Source organism: Leopardus geoffroyi, chromosome E1, assembly GCF_018350155.1.
Source record: "Leopardus geoffroyi isolate Oge1 chromosome E1, O.geoffroyi_Oge1_pat1.0, whole genome shotgun sequence".
In the NCBI taxonomy this organism is placed as follows: domain Eukaryota; kingdom Metazoa; phylum Chordata; class Mammalia; order Carnivora; family Felidae; genus Leopardus; species Leopardus geoffroyi.
Window position 1 is genome coordinate 10,386,925 of NC_059330.1, and position 23,781 is coordinate 10,410,705.

Consider the following 23,781-nt stretch of genomic DNA (forward strand, 5'->3'; position numbering starts at 1 on the left):
GACGTCTTACGTCTCTCACTTGACACCAAAAGCTAGAAACGACTGAGCTTAGCGAGGAAGGCATCTCAGAAACGGAGACAGGCTGAAAGCTCAGCCTCTTGCACCAGTTGGCCAAGTTGTGAATGCAAAGGAAAAGTTCTCGAAGGAAAGGAAAAGTGCTAGTCCAGTGAAGCCTTATTGCTGATGTGGAGAAAGGATCAGTGGTCTGGACAGAAGGTCAAACCGGCCCCAACGTTCCCTGAAATCAAAGCCTAATCCAGAGCAAGGCTGATTCTTTTCAATTCTATAAAGGTTGAGAGAGGTGAGGAAGTGCGGAAGGAAAGTCTGAAGCTAGCAGGGGTTGGTTTGGGAGGTTTAAGGAAAGAAGTCATCTCCGTAACATAAATGTGAGAGGTGAAATGTCAAGTGTTGATGCAGAAGCTGCGGCAGGTTATCCAGAAGATCGAGCTAAGATAACTCATGAAGGTGGCCGCACTCAACAGCAGCTTTTCAACGCACACAAAACAGCCTTATGTTGGAAGATGCCACCTAGGACTTTCATAGCTGGAGAGAAATCAATGTCTGCCTTCAAAGTTTCAAAGGACTGGCTGACTCTCATTAGGGGCTAATGAAGCTGGTGGCTTTAAGTCAAAGCCAATGCTCACTTAGCATTCTGAAAATCCTGGGACCCTGAAGAATTGTGCTAAATCTACTCGGCCTGTGCTTTACCTATCAATGGAACAAGAAAGCCCAGGTGAAAGCCTAGATGACAGCGCAATTATTGTTAACACGGTTTACTGAATATTTAAACCCCACTGTTGAGACCTGTTGCTCAGAAAAAGATTCTTTTCAAAAACACCACTGCTCATTGACAATGCACCTGGTCACCCAAGAGCTCTTACGGAGATGTACGATGAGATTAATGCTGCTTTCGGGCCTGCCGACACAACATCCATTTTGCAGTCCGTGGACCAAACTTTAACTTTCAAGTCTTAACTATTTAAGAGCTACGTGTCATTAAGACTATATTTGCCAGAGACAGTGATGTGGGTAAAGTAAACTGAAAACCTGGAAAGGATTCAACATTCTAGATGCTATTGAGAACATCCATCATTCAGGAGAAGAGATCAAAATATCAACACGAGCAGGAGTCTGGAAGAAGTTGATTCCAACCTTCATGGATGACTTTGAGGGGTTCAAGACCTCAGTGAAGGAAGTAACCACAGATGTGGTGGAAACAGCGAGAGAACTGGAATTAGAAGTGGAGCGTGAACACGTGACTGAATGGTTGCAACCTCATGACAAACCTTGAATGGATAAGAGTTGCTTCTTATGAATGAACAAAGGAAGTGGTTTCTTTTTTTTGTTTTTTTTTTTTGTTTTTTTAGTTTTTTTATGTTTTATTTTATATTTGAGAGAGAGAAAGAAGAGAGACAGAGCATGAGCAGGGGAGGGGCAAAGAGAGACAGGGAGACACAGAAGCCGAAGCAGGCTCCAGGCTCTGAGCTATCAGCACAGAGCCCGACGCGGGGCTTGAACCCGTGAGCAGTGAGATCATGACCTGAACCGAAGTCAGACGCTTAACTGACTGAGCCACCCAGGCGCCTCAAGGAGGTGGTTTCTTGTGATGGAAATCTACTCCTGATGAAGATGCCATGAAGATTGTCGAAATGACAACAAAGCATTTAGAATATTACATGAACGTAGGTGACAAAAGCAGCATCAGGGTTTGAGAGGACTGACTCTCAATTTTAAAAGAAGTTCTGCTGTGGGTCAAATGCTATCAATCAGCATCACAGGCTACAGAGAAACCGTTCACGAAAGGAAGAGCCGGTCAACGCAGCATACTTCATGGTTGCCTTATTTTTAACAATTGCCAGAGCCACCCCAACCTTCAGCAACCACCACCCTGGTCAGCAGCCGTCAACACTGAGGCAAGACCCTTGTCCCAAGATTGCCACTGGCTGAAAGCTCAGAGGATGGTTAGTTTTCTTGAGCAATGAAGTATTTTTAATTAGGACATGGACATCTTTTAGACAGATGCTATTGCACGCTTAGGAGACTATAGTGTAACGTAAACAAAACTTTTATATGTACCCTGGAACCAAAAAACTTTATCTTGTTGACTTTATTGCAATATTCACTTCGTGGTTGTGGTCTGGAACCAAACCTGCAATGCGTCTGAGGTATATGCCTGTACGTCTTTTGGGGACTGGCTTATTTCACTTAGCATATTGTCTCAAGGCTCATCCATTTGGTAGCCTATATCAGAATCTCCTTCCTTTTTAAGGCTGAGTAATATTCTACTGAATGTGTATATCACATTCTGCTGATTCATTCATTCGTCGATGGGCATGCGGGCAGCTTCCACCTTTTAGCCATTGTGCATAACGCTGTCGCGAACGCAGGTGTGCAGGTATCTTGGAGATCGTTTTCAGTTCTTTTTAGGTCTACCCCAAAGGGACACTGCCTCAGCACATGACACCGTTATTTTTAATTTTTTGAAGGACCACCGCATTTCTTTCCATAGTAGCTGTACCATTTTACATTCCCACCAACACTTGTTATCTTCTGTGTTTGGGTTTTTGGAATAGTAGCCATTCTAACGTGTATAAGGTGGTATCTCAATGTAGTTGTTTTGTCAATTATTTCCTAATGATTAGTGATGCTGAGTATCTTTTCACGTGCTTATTGTCCATCTGTAGATCTTCCTTGGGAAAAAAAAAATCTATTCAAGTCCTTGGCCCCTTTTTTTTAATCCAGTTTGGTTTTTTGCTACTGAGTTTTAGTTCTCTCTAGATTTTGGATATTAATCCCTTATCCCACAGTATTCGCAAATATTTTCTCCCATTGTGGGTTGCCTTTTTATTCGATGAATATGGCCTTTGGATGCACAGAATTTTTCATTCATCGAGTCCGGCTTGTCTATTTTTTCTTTCATTGCCTGTGCCTTTGGTGTCACATGCAAGAAATCATTGCCAAATCCAATGTCGTGAAGCTTTGGCCTTCTGTCTTTTTCTAGAAGTTTTATTGCTTAGGGCTTACATTAGGTCTTTGATCCACTTTGAGTTAATTTTTATATATGGTGTGTATATAAATTTTGTATAAATTTTGTATATGGTGTGTATATTTTTGTATAAATTTGTATAAATTTTGTATATGGTGTGTATATAAATTTTGTATATGGTGTGAGGTAAGAAGGCAACTTCATTCTTCTGCATGTGGATGTCCAGTTTCCCCAGCATCCGTTCCTGAAAAAACTGTCCTGTCCCCGCTGAATGGTCTCTTTCTTAAAAATCATTTGATCATATATGCACAGATTGGTCTATGTATCTAATTCCATCTATTTACATGTCTTTGTTTTATTCTGGGAATTTCCAGATACGTCTTCAAGTTCATTATTTTCCAGCTTTAACTAATCTGCTGATCCTATCAAGTACTACATTTGAATGGCTATAATTCGTCAATTAAAAAATCTTACTCGGTTCTTCTCCAAATAATGTTCTTTTGGTTTTAGCTCCTTCTTTTAGGTTTCATGACTTTAACCATGATACTTTTCTACTCCTCCATTATTACACCATCATCTCAAGTTCTAAACTCTAACTTTCCTGTTTGTTGTATCTGTTCAAGCTCTTGCCCATGCTAGATTATTTCTTTGTATTTTATAATTTTTACGGTAAGCTCACCCCTGTGGGGACTTGTTTTTTCCACAGGAATAATGAAGAATCATTGCCTTACTGTCTCTAACAGAGGGATGCCTGTGACAAGAAACAGAAAGTAGAACAGTGGTTCCCAACAGCTGAGGGAGGAGTGTTAAATTATAGGAGTTAAGCAAGTAAACAGGCAACTGTTTAATAGGTAGCGTTCCCATCTTACAGGGTGAAAAGTTTCTGGAGGTCAGCTGCACAATGTTTTTTTAAGTTTATTTATTTTGAGGGAGAAAGCATGAGTGGGGGAAGGGCAGAGAGAGAGAGAGAGAGAGAGAGAGAGAGAGGGAGGAGAGAATGAGAATCCCACGCAGGCTCTGCACCATCAGCACAGACCCCGATGCAGGGCTCAAACTCATGAACCGTGAGATCACAACCTGAGCCAAAGTTGGCGCTTAACCAACAGAGCCACCCAGGGCGCGGCCCGCACAACAATGTTAACGCTACTAAATTGCACAGTTAAAATTGGTTAAGATGGTACATTTTACTTTATGTGGTTTTTACCTCAACTAAAAATAAAAACAAAAGGAAGCCTGTGACAGAGCAGGTAGAAATAGAGAAGACTTGGAAGACGAGAGATTTAGAAGACAGGTACTGTTGACCACATAGCTATAAATAAACTCTAGTGCCCCCATTTCAAAACAGAAGCTAAACCCAAACCCTCCCTTGGTGGTATTATTTCCCACCATCAACTACCAAACCTCCAGATGGAACTGTCTCCGTCAGCAGCCTCTACTCCTTCACCAACCTTGAAAGCCAACGTGTTGGAATATGGCTCTTGGTCCTCACCCAAGGTCTCTAATGACCCAAAACCCAAGGGACACTTTCCAACCTCACCTTACGCCACCTCCTGGCAGCTCTCCATACAACTGTCATTCCTTCTGTGAACCCTTCATAGCTCGTTTCCTCTACAACGTGTTCTCTTGATTTTCTTCATTCCACACTGCCTTGTCCTCCCTCTTGGCTGAGTTGTCCTCCTCCTGACTTGTGCATCTTGGGGTTTGCTCCTGGACATGCTTCCTTTTTATTCCTAAACGACTTCATCGATCCCCGCTAAAAACCTTTTTGTTTTCATTTTTAAGATTAAAAAAAAAAAAAAGGAAACAAAAACCCCACAATCCCACTGCCCAGATGGCCTCCCTTGGTCTCTAAAAAAATAAGAATCAGGGGCGCCTGGGTGGCTCAGTTGATTAAGCGTCTGACTCTTGATTTAGGCTCAAGTCATGATCTCATGGTTTGTGGAGTCAAGCCCCGTGTTGGGCTCTGTGCTGACAGCACGGAGCTTGGTTGGGAGTGTCTCTCTCTCTCTCTCTTTTTGCCCCTCCCAGCTCATGCTCTTTCTCTCTCAAAATGAACATTTCAAAAAAAAACAAAACAAAACAAAACAAAACAAAGGGACGATTTGTACAGGTTTGGAATATTCAAGTATCAAGAGGTAGAGGCATCCTCTTCAAGCGGTTCTTCAAGCTAGAGACTCGGGGGTCGTTTGTGATTCTCCCTACTCATTGCCTTGTGTCCTGCACCCAAACCCCGGCCAGGTCCTGTCACCTCTGCCCTCCCGCACAACTAACTCACCCACTTTTCTCCTCGCCCACCAGCAGGCTCCTAGGTGCTCACCCAGATGATTCGAACAGCCTCCTTCCAGACCCCCAGACACCTACCTGTCCTCCCCTAAGCCGGCTTCTACATGTCACCCTTCTTTCCTCACCAACCCCGTCAGCCAGGTTCCTGTCTGGGGCCCCTGAACACGCCACATGCTCTTTTCCATCCCGGAGCCTCTGCTCAGGCTCCATGGTCAGCTCTCACGCTCGGGCTCCCTGGGCTGGCTCCTCTCCCCTTTCAAGTCTCAGCTTCACCAGCAACTCAGGAGGACTGTTTCTGACGACCCCGCCTGAAAGCACCCAGCTCTGGTTTTACGCACCTCAGACTTTTATTGCTGCTTCTATGGTTACGCGTCATCTATGTCGGTCATGCTCTCGTTTACCGGTTTACTTGTTTGTCTCTGTCTCCCAACCAGACCACAGGCCACGAGAGGGCAGGGGACATCCCCATCGCGCTCTCCATCATATCCCAGCACCACCGATTCCGTATTTGTTGCGTAAACGTGCCAGGCGTTGCGCCAAGTGCTTTAACACATCATCATATTCTACCTTCACTCGGTGGAAGCATTTCTTCCCCATTTTGTACATGAGAAAACGGAAGCTCAGAAAGGTTAAGTAATGAGCTCACAGTCGCACAGCTGGGAGCAGCATGGCAAGACTCAAACCCAGTGTCTGGCTCCAAAATCCACACTCCCTCCCGTGTGCTCTCTCTCCTGCTGTCTGGCTCTCCTCTCTCCCCAATGCACGGCCTGTGGTGGGGGGTGGGGGGGGGGGCGGGGGGTGTCGAGTGAACGCAATGCCAACAGCCCAGCAGAGTTTGTGCAGAGAAGGTGTTGGGTCTCACCTCAACGGTTCTTACCATGTAGGCTACAGAGGCCAGTTCGTAAATGATGGCCTGGGCCCCGAGCTCTGTCACGCTAATCAGTCCTGAAATGTTGGACAGACACACACAAAACACATCTCAGAAAGTGGATCACAGCAAACATTTTCCTTGTGAAAGCAGAACGTGTCTTAACTTAAAAGAAGCCAGGATCGCCCCCAGGAGCAAAAGCCAATGGCAGAATTCATGATCTGTGCGGAGGAGAACCCCAGGTGTCCACTCCCAGGAAGCTTCCAAGAACTAAGGCAGCTACGACATGGGACAGGTTCACTCTACAAGTCTGTATCCACCAAGGAACAAAACATCAGGTTTAAAGTAGAAAACGAGGCTCCTAGAGTTGCAGGTCATTCCTCGGGCAGACGCGGGGTCACAATGTGGGGGGTGGGAAGGCGGACAGAGGAACTCTGATGTGGTGGGAGCTGGAGTATTCAAGTGTCTCCAGAGCCTTTAACACCAATCAGTGTCATCCTGTCCCTATTATGTTCTCTGTTACTTTCCTGGCAGTAAGATGGCTACAGTGAACACCTAGGACCAAAATCATCACAGCTCTGATAGAAACAAAGATCACGTCTAAAACAGAGCCAAATCAGTCACTCTGTAAATGGATTAAAAATCTGCATGCTGCCCAGCAAAAGTCAGCTGAAGCAAAAGGTCTGAGAGAGTCACGAGACCCAGATTCAGGTTTCAGTTGTCCCTCTCCGTGACCTTGGCACACTTCTTAACCATGACCTCCCTCGCTGAATCTATAAAGTGAAGGGCAGTGAGGCAGAGCTAAAGGCCCACTTTAGCTCTCGAATATGCTTACGGTTGGGCAAGGATTTAATTCTACGCTGAAAACTCCCACGAGAGCTCGGCGGAATGGAAAGGGAGGAGCAGTAAGACTTATGTCTCTTGAGCTGTGGAGACAAGATCCGCCAGGCTGTTCCCAGATTTCCGCTGAAGCACTGACCAACCTGCAAGGAAGGTTCCGATCTCAAAGGTCCACCACTCAATGCACACCATGAACATACTGGGGACAGCCAGCTGGATGTAGGAGCCCCATTCTTGGAAACAGTCCCAAGTCCACCCTAGAGAACAGGGGAGAGAGAAAACAGCTTTTACTTTTCAACAGTCTCCGACGTCAACAATTCTACTCCCCATGGCTGCCTCCTGCAAAGGGCCAGAGACTGGGAGGAAGCAGAGGTCTCCAGAAAAAGAATGTATTTTAAAGACGTCAAACAAGACTGGAGTCTGAGATGGTGGGGACAGAGCTGGCAACACTTAGTGAGACTGAGGCACGCGTATGCCCTGCCACCCACACATTTCACTCCTGGGTACCAATGGCAGAGACCCTCCCACAGAGCTCCAGAGGAACACACGGAGGATATGCACTGAGGCAGGCTATGGTTGTGGGATGGTGGGGGCATCACGGAGATCGTCGCTGGGAAACTAGAGAAGTGAATTATGATCGATGCGTATTACAGTTAAAAGCAGAACACCAGGTGTATATAAAGCAACACGGCGAGATCTGACATTATACTGCTCACAGGTAACTAACGTAAAAACAGATCTTTTCAGCTACATCAAAATTGAAAACTTCTGTGCACCAAAGGACACCATCAACAGAGCAGAGTCTGGCAACCCACGGAATGGGAGAAAATATTTCCAAATCGTGTACCGGATAAGGATATCTGGATATCATAACCAGAATATCTAAAGAACTACAATAAGGGGCGCCTGGGTGGCACAGTCGGGTAAGCATCTGACTTCAGCCAGGTCACGATCTCACGGTCCGGGAGTTCGAGCCCCGCGTCGGGCTCTGGGCTGATGGCTCAGAGCCTGGAGCCTGTTTCCGATTCTCTGTCTCCCTCTCTCTCTGCCCCTCCCCTGTTCATGCTCTGTCTCTCTCTGTCTCAGAAATAAATAAACGTTAAAAAAAATTTAAAAAGAAAAGAAAAGGAAAGGAAAGGAACACATGCTGGTGAGAATGTGGATAGACTGCAACCCGCGTGCCGTGCTGCTGGGCACGTAAAATGGTAGGGCCGCTATGGAAATCAAGTGGGGTGGTTCCTCAAAAAATTAAGAAGTATCACAGGGTCCGGCAATATCACTGCTGAGCATACAGGAAAAGAACTGAAAGCACGTTCTCCAAGAGCTACGTGCACACCCATGTTCAGAGCACCATCATTCCCAACACCCAAGAGGCGGAAGGAGAGTTCACTTGCTCATTAAGGGATGAATGGATAAGCGGTATGTGGTCCACACCCACAACGGGGTATTCGTCACTCTCAAAAAGAAAGGAGATTCCGACACGTGCTACAACATGAATCAAACCCGAAGACACTAAGCGAAGACCCAGAAAGACCAACACTGTATGATCCCACCTAGAGGAGGTATCTAGGGAAGCCGAACTTAGAGACAGAAAACCGGTGATGGAACAGTGGTTGCCAGGAGACGGACAAAAGGGAGAAATGGAGTTGTTACTCTTTACCGAGGACAGAGTTCCAGTTCTGCAGGAGGAAAAAGTTCTGGAGATGAATGACGGAGATGGTTGCACGGCAACGTGAGTGTGTTTAATGCTACTTACCTATACATCTAAAAATGGCTATGGTGGTAAATTTCATGTTATGTACATTTCACTACAACTTAAAGCAAAACCACCGTCTACGCTATAAATCAGAGAGGTCAATGAACTTTTTTTTTTTTTTTTTTTTTTTTAGTTTTTTTTTTTTCAACGTTTATTTATTTTTGGGACAGAGAGAGACAGAGCATGAACGGGGGAAGGGCAGACAGAGAGGGAGACACAGAATCGGAAACAGGCTCCAGGCTCTGAGCCATCAGCCCAGAGCCCGACGCGGGGCTTGAACTCACGGACCGCGAGATCGTGACCTGGCTGAAGTCGGACGCTTAACCAACTACGCCACCCAGGCGCCCCTGAACTTTTTTTCCATAAAGGGCCAAACAGTAAGCATTTTCAACTTTGCAGACCAAATGGTCCCTGAGGCCACTACTCGAGTCTGCTGTAGTAAGCACGAGAATGGCCACCGGCAACGTGTGACGACGATTAGGTGTGGCTGTGTTCGAAACTTTATTTACCAAAGCAAGCTGTGGCTGGATTTAGTTTGTGGGGCTGTTTGCCTACCTCTGTGAAGTGGAAAAAAAAAAAAAAATTATGAAAAAAAAAAAAAAGGAAATCTGAACTCTTATGCTCTTAGGTGAATATAAACATATATACAGCCAAAAACAATAAAACCTCTTTGCAGTTTTCAAAGATACACATCAAAAGACATACATTAAACACAGAGAAGGTGCCTCAAAGGAGGACAATGGGAACTGTGAAATAGGAGGGAGAAACACTCCAGAACGGGAGGGGGGCCCCGTAAGAAATGAGGCTATCAGTGTGTCATGAATTTGAGTATCAGAAATTCCAGGACAAGAGAGGGAGAGAAGGGGAGGGGAAGAAGGCACTGAAAAACACTGAGGAATTTTTTTTTTTTTCATGTTTATTTATCTTTGAGAGAGAGACAGAGTGTGAGTGGGGGAGGAGCAGAGAGAGAGGGAAACACAGAATCTGAAGCAGGCTCCAGGCTCTGAACTGTCAGCACAGAGCCCGATGCGGGGCTCGAACTCACAGACCGTGAGATCATGACCTGAGCTGAAGTCGGACGCTTACTGACTGAGCCACCCAGGCGCCCCAACACTGAGGAATTTCTATAACGTAAGAACAAAGAAAGGCCCCAACAGTCATCTTGCCATTCACCTTCCTGGGTCCCAGCAGGAGAAGAGAGGGGCTGGGACCCCACCCTCTACCCCCAAATTTGGAGGTGAAGGCTGGAGGGGAGAACAACATCAAGAACCAATAGAAAAAGATCCACATGAATTAGGAGGTGGCTATGGCTGGTGACAAGGGTCAGAGGTCAAGGCACAAGCTCCACTGAGCAGGAAGTGTCAGGAGTTAGGAAAGCACTGCCCGTCCCCCACTTTGTCCCCCATCAGGAGACCAGAAAATCTACCTGCCAGCCTGGACCCATGGGTACAAATGAGCCAGGAGCAGAAAGGGCTGCCGTGTACCGGAGTGGGTATGAACCTGATGCAGTCACGGTGAGGAAAGCCTGGGACTAGAACAGGTAGATTTCATTGGATCTGATCAGACATAAAACCTTTAAAAAATGGACAGGCCATGGGGTGCCTGGGTGGCTCAGTCGGTTAAGCATCTGACTCTTAGTTTCAACTCAGGTCATGATCTCACACTTTGTCAGTTCAAGCCCCGCATCGGGCTCTGTGCTGACCGTGCGAAGCCTGCTTGGGATTCTCTCTCCCTCTCTCTCTGCCCCTCTCCTACTCACTCTCCATCTCTCTCTCAAAATAAGTAAATAACATTAAAAAAAAATAGGGCAAATATGTGACTCACAAGGAAGACAACCCCCTTGGGAAATAAGCTCACAGACAAAAATCATAAAGAAACCGATCAAAACCACAGTCTGAGGTAGCAGGCATCGGTCAGACGATGCTTGGTGAAATTAAGTGTGGCTTTCAACGCATCTAAGGTGTCATTACGTGCCACAAAGAGTCGGCGAATTAAATTATGACGTGGTATTTTATATTTTAGTACATCAACCGCAAGAGGAATTCCAATTATACAGACGTTAATATGCAAAAAAAAAAAAAAAAAAAAAAAAAAGAGTCTTAAAATTAACAAAATATGGATACAGGTATGTTCCATGACCCAGGATATAAACAGATAAGAAATCTAATGCCAAGAAAGAAACTCCACGAAACCAACACATGAAAGATTTCACACCGGATAAAGTAGAAATAATAGGACCATCCAAAAAAAAAATTTTTAAGTAAGCGTTCTTAAAATGTTTAGGGCAGGAGGTTTTGAAATAAGGATGGACAGAAAAAGAACCAAGTAACATCTTAGGAATAAAAGACATGACTGTTGCAAATTGAAAACAAAAAATGAATCAGAAAGTAGACAAGTCACAGCTTAAAAGGTGATTAGCAAACAGAGACAGGAAAGAGAAGATGTCTCAAGGCACAGGACAAAGTTGAGAGAGAACATACGGAAGAGAAATAAAGCCATCTGGAAGGTGTCTGAGTGCACAGAACAGAACAGTCAGCAATGGAGAATAAACAGTAGAGGAAAAGGCTAAAACTTTTCCCGAGTTTAACTGAGGCCCTCAGATTAAGAAAGTTTACTGAATGTCTAATTTTCTTTTTTTTTTTTTTAACATTTATTTATTTTTGAGACAGAGAGAGACACAGCATGAACGGGGGAGGGGCAGAGAGAGAGGGAGACACAGAATCAGAAGTAGGCTCCAGGTTCTGAGCCATCAGCCCAGAGCCCGATGCGGGGCTCGAACTCGCGGACTGCGAGATCGTGACCTGAGCTGAAGTCGGACGCTTAACCGACTGCGCCACCCAGGTGCCCCAAGATAATTTTCTTTAAATCCTCGTGCGGCCATGTTATGGTACAAAAAGGAAAAGAAAATCTTTAAAACTACAAAAGATGGGAATGCAAGCTGGTGCAGCCACTCTGGAAGACAGTATGGAGGTTCCTCAAGAAACTAAAAACAGAACTACCCTACGACCCAGCAACTGCACTTCTAGGCATTTATCCACGGGATACAGGTGTGCTGTTTCGAAGGGACACATGCACCCCCGTGTTTCTAGCAGCACTACTGACAACAGGCAAAGTATGGAAAGAGCCCAAACGTCCATCGATGGATGAGTGGATAAAGATGTGGTATATATACACAATGGAGTATCACTTGGCAATCAAAAAGAATGCAATCTTGCCATTTGTTACTACGTGGATGGAACTGGAGGGTATTATGCCAAGTGAAATTAGTCAGAGAAAGGGGCGCCTGGGTGGCGCAGTCGGTTAAGCGTCCGACTTCAGCCAGGTCATGATCTCGCGGCCCGTGAGTTCGAGCCCCGCGTCAGGCTCTGGGCTGATGGCTCGGAGTCTGGAGCCTGTTTCCGATTCTGTGTCTCCCTCTCTCTCTGCCCCTCCCCCATTCATGCTCTGTCTCTCTCTGTCCCAAAAATAAATAAACGTTGAAAAAAAAAAAAATTTTAAAAATTAGTCAGAGAAAGACAAAAAGCATATGACTTCACCCATGAGGACTTTAAGAGACAAAACAGATGAACATAAGGGAAGGGAAACAAAACGAATATAAACTCAGGGAAGGGGACAAAACAGAAGAGACTCTTAAATATGGAGAACAAACTGAGGGTTACAGGAGGGGGGATGGACTCAATGGGGAAGGGGCACTAAGGAATCTACTCCTGAAATCATTGTTGCACTATATGCTAATTTGGATGTAAATTTAAAAAAATTATATATATATATATATATATATATATATATATATATATATATATAAAATAAACTACAAAAGAAAATACTTGATTGTCTACAAAGCCAAGACAGGTTGATGCCAGACTCGTCACCAAGAACAAGAAGGAAAGAGTGTAACATCAGCCGTGTAGGCAGAGTTGCTACCAACTTGGATTTTCACACCCAGTAATATTCAAGAATGAGAAAAAGATAAAGGCGTTTTTTTAATGTTTATTTTTGAGAGAGACAGAGTGCAAGAGGCAGAGGGGCAGTGAGAGAGGGAGACAAAATCTGAAGCAGGCTCCAGGGTCTGAGCTGTCAGCACAGAGCCCAACGCAGGGCTCAAAGCCATGAACCCATGAGATCATGACCTGAGCCGAAGTTGGATGCTCAACCGACCGAGCCACGCAGGGGCCCCTATAAAGGCATTTTTTAAGACATCAACAGACTGAGGGTCTACTCTTTCCAGGCCCTTCCTGAAAGAACTTCTGAAAGACACGTATCAGCAAGAATAAAAATAATCCAGAAAGGAGGAATGAGATTCAAGAGGCAACAGTGAAAAAAATTAATGTCTAAAAACATTGATAAATTGAAACACGACAAAATAGTGTTTTATTAGCATTCTTAAAAATCTGGGAAAAAAATAATTTTTAAAAATCCAGAACTAAATTTATGATTAATGATGATACAAAAGATAAGGTGCTAAGTTATCTGGGAACAGAACAGAGATCAGAAAAAAGCACGTATCTTAAAATACCACAAATGAGCCTTAAAAGTTGCCTGTACAACCAGCATCCTGACTTCTCTTGGAAACTCTTAATTTTCATTCAGGCATCCACGGCTCCTTTGCATTCAAATTCCGAAACACCTACCCTGGGACTTCCAGTTACAGGAGTCAGTTACTTGAACTTTCAACGGTTAAGCTGATTGAACAAGTTGTTTGGGTTTTGTAATTTACAGCTGAATGTATCCTAACTGGTTTTTGTAATTTACAGCTGAATGTATCCTAACTGGTTTTTGTAATTTACAGCTGAATGTATCCTAACGGAGGCAAGTACGCATATGAAAACCTAAGAATATTTGAAACCGCCACTGTAGTCATTATTCAAGTGCAAATCAGCAGCGGATGCTAAACCACCGGATGAAAATTTACTGGAGTCCCAGACAGTCAAATCCTCTCTGTCGTGTTACAGATTACTCTCTAATTACAAAGGAGAAAATGTATATTTCCCATGAGGGAATCTGGCACTCACTACCTCAAGCCAAACGATCAAAGCCAGCGCCACCTGCGATTATAGGTCTCGGATTAAGTACACACCACCCTCTTCATAGTATTTCTGCCTAAACGTTTTAATCGGAATCTGCTCATGAGGAAACTAACATGAGGGGAGAAATCCAGAGTCTAAGACATTCACTGAAAAAAATGGCATAGGCTCTTTGAAAAATCAGCGCCAGAAAAACAAAAAAAGATGGGGAGATTGTTCTATTTTTTTTTTTAATGTTTACTTATTTTTTGAGAGACAGAGTGTGAGCGGATGAGGGGCAGAGAGAGAGGGAGACACAGACTCCGAAGCAGGCTCCAGGCTCTGAGCTGTCAGCACAGAGCCTGACACGGGGCTTAAACTCATGAACTGCGAGATCATGACCTTGGCCGAAGTTGGATGCTTAATGGACTGAGCCCCCAGGCGCTCTGGGAAGATTGTTTTAGATAAAAAGGGGCTAAAGCAACAACAACCAAAGGTGATGCATGGACTCTGAGTGGACCCTGGATTATAGAAACGGGTATGGAGAGGCGCCTGGGTGGCTCAGTCGGTTGAGCATCCGACTTCAGCTCAGGTCATGATCTCGCAGTCTGTAGGTTCGAGCCCCACATTGGGCTCTGAGCTGTCAGCACAGAGCTCGGAGCCTGCTTCGGATTCTGTTATCTCCCTCTCTCTCTGCCCTTCCCTCGCTCATTCTCTCTCTGTCTCTCTCTCTCTCTGTCTCTTTCAAAAATAAATAAACATTAAAAAACTTACAAAAAAACAGGTATGGAAATTTGAATACAGAAGGCACATCTTAGGACATTAATGAATATCACATTCAATAACGTGTTCTTTTTTGTTTTCCTCCACGACCATATGCTGGTTATTTGGGAGAATGTCATTTAGGAGAGACACATGCTGAACTAGCTGGTGGCCAAGTGTCATGTCTGCGATTCACTACATGGCAAGACACACACACATAAAGGGAAAAACAAAAACAAATAAGGCAACATGTTAACAGTCAGGAAATTAAGGGAAAGAAGAGTCGAATGACCCTTAAACCATTCTACTTTCCAGTGGGCTTGAACATCTTGAAAATAAAAAGTTGAAGGGAAACATGAGAAAGCGCTTGGGACTATAAAACAATTAAAAACAGTTTAGCATACTAAAAAAAAAAAAAAAATGGCAGCTAACATTTGTTGAGGGCACTTTGTCACAGTCTTTGTTCTAAACCCTTCACAGGGATAACTCAGTTAAATCCTCACGATAATTAAAGGATGTAGGCCCTATGATTTTTGTAAAGCTTATTTATTTCGAGCGCACGAACACGAGTAAGGGGGGGGGGGCAGAAAGAGAGGGAGAGAGAGAGAATCCCAAGCAGGCTCGTATGGTCAGCGCGGCGTCCGATGCGGGGCTCAAACTCACAAACCATGAGATCACGACCTGAGTCAAAGTCAGACGCCCAACCAACTGAGCTACCCAGGTGCCCCCGTAGGCCCTATTTTTCACTATCATCATTTCACAAATAGGGAAATGGAGACACGGAAGTTAGGTAGTGCTCCCCAGATCCCACTTCAAGATGGGACCTAACGGTGGCGATCTGGATCCAGGGTCACCACGCTGAACAACATGCGGAACAACGTGCCCCCACCTCCCAAATCAAGAGTTACAGTAAAAAAAAAAAAAAAAAAAAGAGTTACAGTAAGAGTACAGTAAAGACAGAAAGAAAACTGATTACAAGTAAAGAAATAAGGAGGGGGGAAAAGCAAGGTAAAACCATGAAATAATAGAAAACACAAAGTAATTCCTAGTAAGTAGGTCCTAATACGTTGTTTTTTTTGTTTTTTGTTTTTTGTTTTTTTAATTTTTTTTTTTTCAACGTTTATTTATTTTTGGGACAGAGAGAGACAGAGCATGAACGGGGGAGGGGCAGAGAGAAAGGGAGACACAGAATCGGAAACAGGCTCCAGGCTCTGAGCCATCAGCCCAGAGCCTGACGCGGGGCTCGAACTCACAGACCGCGAGATCGTGCCCTGGCTGAAGTCGGACGCTTAACCGACTGCGCCACCCAGGCGCCCCCCTAATACGTTTTAATGACAATAAATGCAAACGGGTAAAGGCACTGATTAGAAACTGTAGATTCTTAGGAGGAATAATGCCATATGCTATTTAGAAAAGACACACCTAAAACAGAGTGACTCCTTGGGAGCATAGATAACGCCAGCGAAGTGTGTGGGACGAATCGTACTGTCATATATTACTGATGCAAGTTGCCGGGGTGCTGGTTCACGGCAATCAGTTGCAGGGGGCCAGACAGACCAAAGGCCCCGGACCTTATGAAACCAGACCCACACGGGCCCCACGGAGAGCAAGGAGTTGCAATAGAGGCTTTGGGCTGGACTATGGGGACCACACACACAGAACAAGGTCTTCAAAGCTAAGTAAACAACAGGCTGGATTGTGAAGAGACAACAATTAGGACAAGTATTTATGGGACAGGAGGGACACCGGGCTGAGAAAAGGGCATCTGAATGGGCACAAACAGTACTTTGGAAATACCTGATGTAACCCTGAGAGTCGGACGCTTAACCTACTGAGCCACCCAGGCGCCCCTCAATTGTTAACTCTTGAGTTTGGGGGTCTTAGTTTCGTTAAGTACTGAGAGAATATTTAGAAAAATGTCGGTCAATATTTAAAGAACGCTAAACAGTTAATAATTTCACAGCAGATAAACCAATCCACACCCAAATCCTACCCACCTCCTAACATTAAAGGATCTACCAACCTGGGATAATGACCTAGATTTGCAGAGGGTCCCAAATAGGCATTTGTGTCTATAAAAAAGTGTTTGGATGGGGCCCTTTTTCCTCCACCGTTAAAACTAAGGGGTGAAGCGGGGCGCCTGGGTGGCGCAGTCAGTTAAGCGTCCGACTTCAGCCAGGTCACGATCTCGCGGTCCGTGAGTTCGAGCCCCGCATCGGGCTCTGGGCTGATGGCTCAGAGCCTGGAGCCTGTTTCCGATTCTGTGTCTCCCTCTCTCTCTGCCCCTCCCCCGTTCATGCTCTGTCTCTCTCTGTCCCAAAAATAAATAAACGTTGAAAAAAAAAAAAAAAAAAAAAAAACAAAAAACCTAAGGGGTGAAGGGAGATAAAAACAAAGACAAAAATTGAGCAAAGAGCTAAGAATTACTTTACATGGTATGTATAAGATCACCTTCCTTATTAGCCACCTCTGCAGAGGCCATTAGCCTGCCTCATAACCGATGGTTTAGGTACAACGTAAAATATTTATGATGGTCCAGAAAAGGGGACTCCACGGAGGCTGGGAGCACATTAGTGACTGCCTGAGGCTCAGGATGAAGACAGGGTAAGGGCAGGGAGGGACTGCAGTCACAAGAAGAAACGTCCTCAAACTGGATTTTACAGCGTCTGTATCATATGCCTCAATGAAGCTGTTACAAGATACGTGAGTTTTCCTCATTTTGACTTTAAAACAAAAAGAATCAAAAATGATTAAGAACTGTGATCTGACAAGAGAAAATGATTGAACGTTGTCTACGTGTAGATGTGGACGCTGGGCAGAATGAGGCTAACACGTTTTCTAAGATTCCATTCCATTTCATTTTTGAGAGAGAGGGCAAGAGAGCAAAGGAGAGGGACAAAGGACCAGAGAGAATCTTAAACAGACTCCACGACCAGTGCAGAGCCCGATGTGGGGCTCAATCCCATGACCCTGGGATCACGACCTGAGCCAAAATCAAGAGTCAGACGCTCAACTGACTGAGTGACCCAGGTGCCCCCGTTTCTGCTCTTAAAAGTGACAAGAGGGGCACCTGTGTGGCTCAGTCAGCTGAGCGTCTGACTTCGGCTCAGGCCATGATCTCACAGTCCGTAAGTTCGAGCCCCGCACCAGGCTGTGTGCTGACAGTTCAAAGCCTGGAGCCTGCTTCGGACTGTGTCTCCCTCTCTCTCTCTCTCTCTCTCTCTTCCCCTCACCCACTTACACTCTGCCCCTCTCTCTCTCAATAATAAACACTAAAAAAAAAAATTTTTTTTTAATTGAAAAGAAACAAATGAAAGGAGGCTGATTATAAGGAAGACTTAAAGTAGAAGGACTAAACTCGCTTCTCTTTTATCACTAATAACAGATTCGTTTTGTTTTAAAAAGCGCACATGGAGTTTTTCTGACTGTAAGCAAACTCTGATTTCGATCTGCAGCATTTGATTGAAAATTAGCATGCCACGGTTTCAATTCACTTAATTAAGAAGCGTTTATATCGATCAGTAAAATGATCGACTTTTGGGGGAACTTCGTCAAGCAGGAGCATGCACAAAATCTCGCAAGATAGGGGCGCCTGGGTGGCGCGGTCGGTTGAGCGTCCGACTTCGGCTCAGGTCACGATCTCACGGTCCGTGAGTTCGAGCCCCGCGTCGGGCTCTGGGCTGATGGCTCGGAGCCTGGAGCCTGTTTCCGATTCTGTGTCTCCCTCTCTCTCTGCCCCTCCCCCATTCATGCTCTGTCTCTCTCTGTCCCAAAAATAAATAAACATTGAAAAAAAAAAATTAAAAAAAAAAAAAATCTCGCAAGATAAATGAGCATCCAGGGTGAATGCAGGAGGAGAGCGAGCTGTTGGCGTTTCCTGAGCACTTCATGGTTCCCAACTGCAGCAGGGACCGCTATGTGCCTAGCAAAACTGACATCCTTATCCTTCACCATCTTCCACAGAAATAAACTTACAAGAAGTTTAGGGGCCATGTATCCATTTCTTGCAGCTTAATGTGACCACGGGGCTATGTACTGGCCAACAGGGCAAATCAGAATCGGTGTGGGCACCTGTCAGGAACTTTTAACACACTTAAAGGGGGTGTGTGAATGTCCTGTTTCCTACCCTCCTCCTTCCTACTAAATGGAACATAGTAGCATCTTGGTCCATGAAGTGACCTTGGGAGTGGAAACTATATACCGTGGAGAAGTAAGATAAAAAGAGCCTGGAACCAGGACTTCTATAACCTATATAGTACCCCTTATGGGTAGATATAACACCATGGCATAGAGCTTAGCCAGCAGATCCACCTTTGTGCTAAGAAAAGAATGCTGGGGGGCTCCTGGGTGGCTCAGTCGGCTAAGCATCTGACTTTGGCTGCGGTCATGATCTCATGGTTTGTGAGTTTCGAGCCCCATGTCGGGCTCTGTGCTGACAGCTTGGAGCCTGGAGCCTGCTTCAGATTCTGTGTCTCCCCCTCTCTCTGCCCCTCTCCCACGTGCACTCTCTCTCTCTCTCTCAAAAATAAACATTAAAAAAGAAAGAAAGAAAGGAAAAGAAAGGATGCCGCAGCCCTGTGCTTCGAAGGATGTGTGGCAGTTGAACCCTGGGTGGGATTCCGGCCCTCCCTCCAGATGGCCCCACCTTTGTGAGCTCAACCAGTAGTGCCAGCCCTGCACGTGACTGTAACACTGCAGACAGACGTCACAGCCCTAGACAACTACCGCTGAATTTCTTGCAGGTGAGAGAAAAAGAAACTCCCACGTTTTTAAAGACACTGTTATTTGGTTTTCCTGTTATTCACAGCAGAATGAAATCCCAACTAAAACAAACACCATCTTTAATCTTTAATTCCTTTGTTTTTTAAGTGGCAGAAAGAAAAGAAAATGTTAACCCATTAAACCTGGTATTGTAAATTATGGTGTTATGTTATTCTCTATACTTTCCCTGAACTTTTAAATATTCAGTATTTTGTGACTATTCTGTTATTCTCTGAACTTTTAAACATTCAGTAATTTGTGGGGCGCCTGGGTGACTCAGTAGGTTACGTGTCTGACTTCAGAGTAAGTCACGATCTCACGGTTCGTGGGTTCGAGCCCCGTGTCGGGCTCTGTGCTGACAGCTTGGGGCCTGGAGCCTGCTTCGGATTCTGCGTCTCCCTCTCTCTCTGCCCCTCCCCCACTCGCGATCTGTCTCTCTCTGTCTCAAAAATAAATAAACATTCAAAAATATGTATTCAGTAATTTGTGACTTAGTGCTATAGCCACAGGGCCAAAATCACAAGATACAGAATCCAATCAGAAGCCATTTAAATTTGTGTTCCGGTTACGGTTACCGGGGAAGGACATCAAAGGGCTACGGAATCTAATCAGGTGATAAAGGTGGAGGATCTGATAACAGAACTACGTAATGAGGCGAAGCATTTAATCTAATCGAATGGCACGACGGGAAGTGTTCTTACAGACAGAGGGGCGGAGAAATGTAAAGAGAAAAGGAAATACAAGAGCTGAGCAAGCCAAGAAACCCGAGATACTCAACACCATCTGCCATCAGGGAAATGAAAGTCAAAATCCCAAGCCACCTCTTCCTACCTAATAGGATAGCTAGAATGAAAAAATAATAAAATAAAAAGGAAAATAAAGTAAGTGCTGGTGAGGATGTGGTGGGAATGTAAAATCATGTAGCCAGTTTGGAAAACAGTCGGGTAATTCTGCAGATGGTTAATCGCAGAATTACCATATGACCTAGTAATCCCACTCCTACTTATTTACCCAAAAGAACTGAAAGATATAGCCACACAAAAACTTGTACATGAGTGTGGACAGTAACATTATTGAAAATAGCCAAAAAGTAGAACCCAAATACCCATTAACTGTTCAATGGATAAGTAAAACATGGTATCTCCGTGATACCATGTATGACCGAATACGATTCACCTGTGAAAAAAAAATGGAAATACTGATACAAGCTACAACATGGATGAGCCTTGAAAATATCAGGCTAAGTGAAATAAACCAGTCACAGAGGACCACATATTGTGCGGCTTAAGTTCTGTGAAATGTTCAGAACAGGCAAATCCATCGACAGGAAGTAGATTAAAGGCTGCCAGAAAGATAATATACACATCTAAGAACTCAACAAACTGTGAGTGAGATCAACTCAATGAGATCCACAGCAAGACACATTATAACCATATTGCCAAAGACAAAGAATTTTTTAAGGCAGCAGGAGAGAAGTGACTCATCACGTACAAGGAATCCTCAAGACGATTAACCTACAGTTTCTCATCAGAAACCATGGAGGCCATAAGGCAGCGGAATGACATATTTAAATTGCTGAAAGAGGGGCGCCTTGGTGGCTCAGTTTGCTTAAGCATCTGACTCATCGTTTTGGCTCAGATCATGATCCCAGGGTTGTGGGATCGAGCCCTGCATTGGAGCCTGCTTAAGTTTCTCTCTTTCCCGCTCTCTCTGCCCCTCCCCTACTCACATGAGAGTGTGCATGTGCTCTCAATCAATCAATCAATCAATCGCCAAAAGAAAATAACTGTCAACTGAGACTTCTGTATCTGATGAAAATGTCCTTAAAAAATGAAGTAGAAATTAAAATACACCCAGTTAAACAAAAGCTGAGGAATTTTGTTACTACCAGACCTACCCTAAAAGACATGTTAAAGGGAGTCCTTCCGGTTGAAATGAAAGGAAGCCAGAGAGTTAACTCAAAAGTTGTGTGAACAAATAGAGGTCTCCAGTAAAGGTAACTATGTGCACAAATATAAAGACCAGTATGATTACTGTATGTTTGCTTTGTAACTCCATGATTTATCGCCTCCATAATTCAAAGGACAAATGCATAGAAAACAATTACGAACCTCTGTTACTTAGCACATGTGAATAAAGAGGTCGTCAGTGAAACAACAACATAAAGGGGTGGTGGAGAGAGCTGGACAGGAGTAGCATTTTGGGATGCTACTTAAGTTAAGGTGGTATCCATTCAAACAGGGCTGTTATAAATTTAAGATATTAAATATAATCCCCATGGTAACAATGAAAGAAAAAATCTAAATTATCTACACAAAGGAAATGAGAATGGAATCAAAACAGTTCCCTAACAAAAAAACAAAAAAAAAAAAAAATCAACTAAACCCCCAAGAAGGCAGTACAGAAGGAAATGAAACACAAAAAAGGTTTAAGACAAACAGAAAGCAAATAATAAAATGGCAAAGAAAGTCTGCCCTTATCAGTAATTATTTTAAATGTAAACAGATTAAATTCTCCAATAAAAAGGCAGATACTGACCAAATGGACTAAAAAACACGATCTAACTATATGCTGTCTATAGGAGCCTCGCTTCGGTGACAGAAAAGTGACTCAGAAAGCAACAAATAGGCTGAAAGAAAGAGGATTAAAAAATATATTCTATATCAGTAGTAACCCAAAGAGAACTGGGGTAGGAGCCCAAAGAGAGCTGGGGTGGCTAGACTGAGATTAGACAAAATAACTTTAAGTCAAAATCTATTACAAAAGACAAAAGGACATTATATACGTGTGTGTGTTTAATATTTATTTTTGAGACACAGAGAGAGAGAGGGAGAAAGCATGAGTGGGGCAGAAGCAGAGAGGGAGGGAGCAGGATCTGAAGCAGGATCTGCAGAGCCCTATGCCGGGCTCAAACTCACGAACCGCGAGATCATGACCCGAGCCGAACTTGGGACGCTTAACCGACCGAGCCAGCCAGGTGCCCCTGAAGGACATTATACGTTGATGAGACAGTTTATCAAGAAGACACAACAATGATAAACAGGCAGGGGCCAAACAACACAGCCCCATAAAATACGAAGCAAACATTTACACAACTAGAGAATTAGACAGTTCCACAAAATAGTTGGAGACTCCAGTACTATTTTCGGTAATGAATGGAACACGTAGACAGAGATCACTAAGGAAAGAGAGGACTTAAAACAACACTATGCACCAGACTTGTACAGAGCTCTCCACCCAACATCGGCAATACTCTTCTCAAGTGCACACGGGACATTCTCCAGGTCAGCCCATGTGTTAGGTCACAAAACAAGTTTAGAGTCATTTGGGAAGACTGATCTCATACGAAGTATCGTCTCCAACCACAACAGAATAAGGATAAAACCAGTAATAGAAGGAAATCCAAAAAATTCATATACATGTAAAAATTAAACACTTTTTTTTAAATATTTTATCTTTTTTTTTGAGAGAGAGAGAGAGAGAGAGACAGAGAGAAGAATGCAAGCAGGGGAGGGGCAGAGAAAGGGGGAGACACAGAATCCGAAGCAGGCTCCAGGCTCCGAGCTGTCAGCACAGAGCCCGACGCGGGGCTCGAACCCACGAACCGTGAGATCATGACTTGAGCTGAAGTTGGATGCTCAACCGACTGAGCCACCCAGGTGCCCCAAATTAAACACACTCTTAAACAAAACACAAGGGACAATTTAAAAAACAACTCTGAAGGGGCACCTGCGTGGCTTAGTTTGTTAAGTGTCACATTCTTGGTTTCGGCTCAGATCATGATGTCACACACAGTTCATGAGTTTGAGTCCCACATCAGGCGTCAGGCTCTCCAGTGACAGTGCGGAGCCGCCTTTGAATTCTCTCTCTCTCCTGCTCTCTCTGCCCTTCCTCCTGCTCTCACCCTAAATAAATAAACTTTATTAAAAAGTGTAGCAAAAGTTCAACGGAAAAAAAAAAACCACCACACTGAAACAAAAGAAAACAAATACACAACCCACCACACTAGATGAAGTGAAGGAGTACTCAAAGGGACATTTATAACTGTAAATGCCTACATTGCAAAAGAAAAAAGCTCTCAAATGGATAAAATTAATTTTACACACTGAGGAGACGGAAAAAGAGCAAATTAAACCCAAAGCTAGAACAACATAAATAATGAAGATTAAAGCAGAAATAAATGAAGTAGAGAATGGAAAAATAACAAGAGAGAACCAGAAAACCAAAAACCGATTCTTTGAAAAAATAAAACAAAAACAAACGAAAAGAGATCAATGAAATTGAAAAAACTTTAGCTAAACTGACCAAGAGAAAAAGAACAAAGGCTCAAATAACTAAAATCAAAAATAACAGTGGGGATGTTACTACCAACCTCACTTTAATAAAAAATGTAAGAGAGTTCTAGGAACAACTGTATGGCAACGAATCAAATAACTAGACAAAATGACAAATTCCTAGAAACACACAAATTACCTCAAGTGACCGAACACAAAGAGAAAATCTCAACAAACCTTTAATAAGA

At 44.0% G+C, this 23,781-nt stretch overlaps 1 protein-coding gene across 1 annotated transcript in view; it reads right to left on the bottom strand.

Moving 5' to 3' along the window:
* Positions 1-23,781, bottom strand: part of LOC123604217 (multidrug and toxin extrusion protein 2-like) — a 59,939-nt gene that overhangs the window by 19,098 nt on the left and 17,060 nt on the right. Inside the window, exons 9-10 of the mRNA XM_045490029.1 lie at positions 7,121-7,234; positions 6,147-6,214 (exon numbers count right to left, since the gene is read on the bottom strand). Of these exons, the coding sequence (XP_045345985.1) occupies positions 6,147-6,214; positions 7,121-7,234 (182 nt within the window). The remainder of the gene's footprint in view (positions 1-6,146; positions 6,215-7,120; positions 7,235-23,781) is intronic.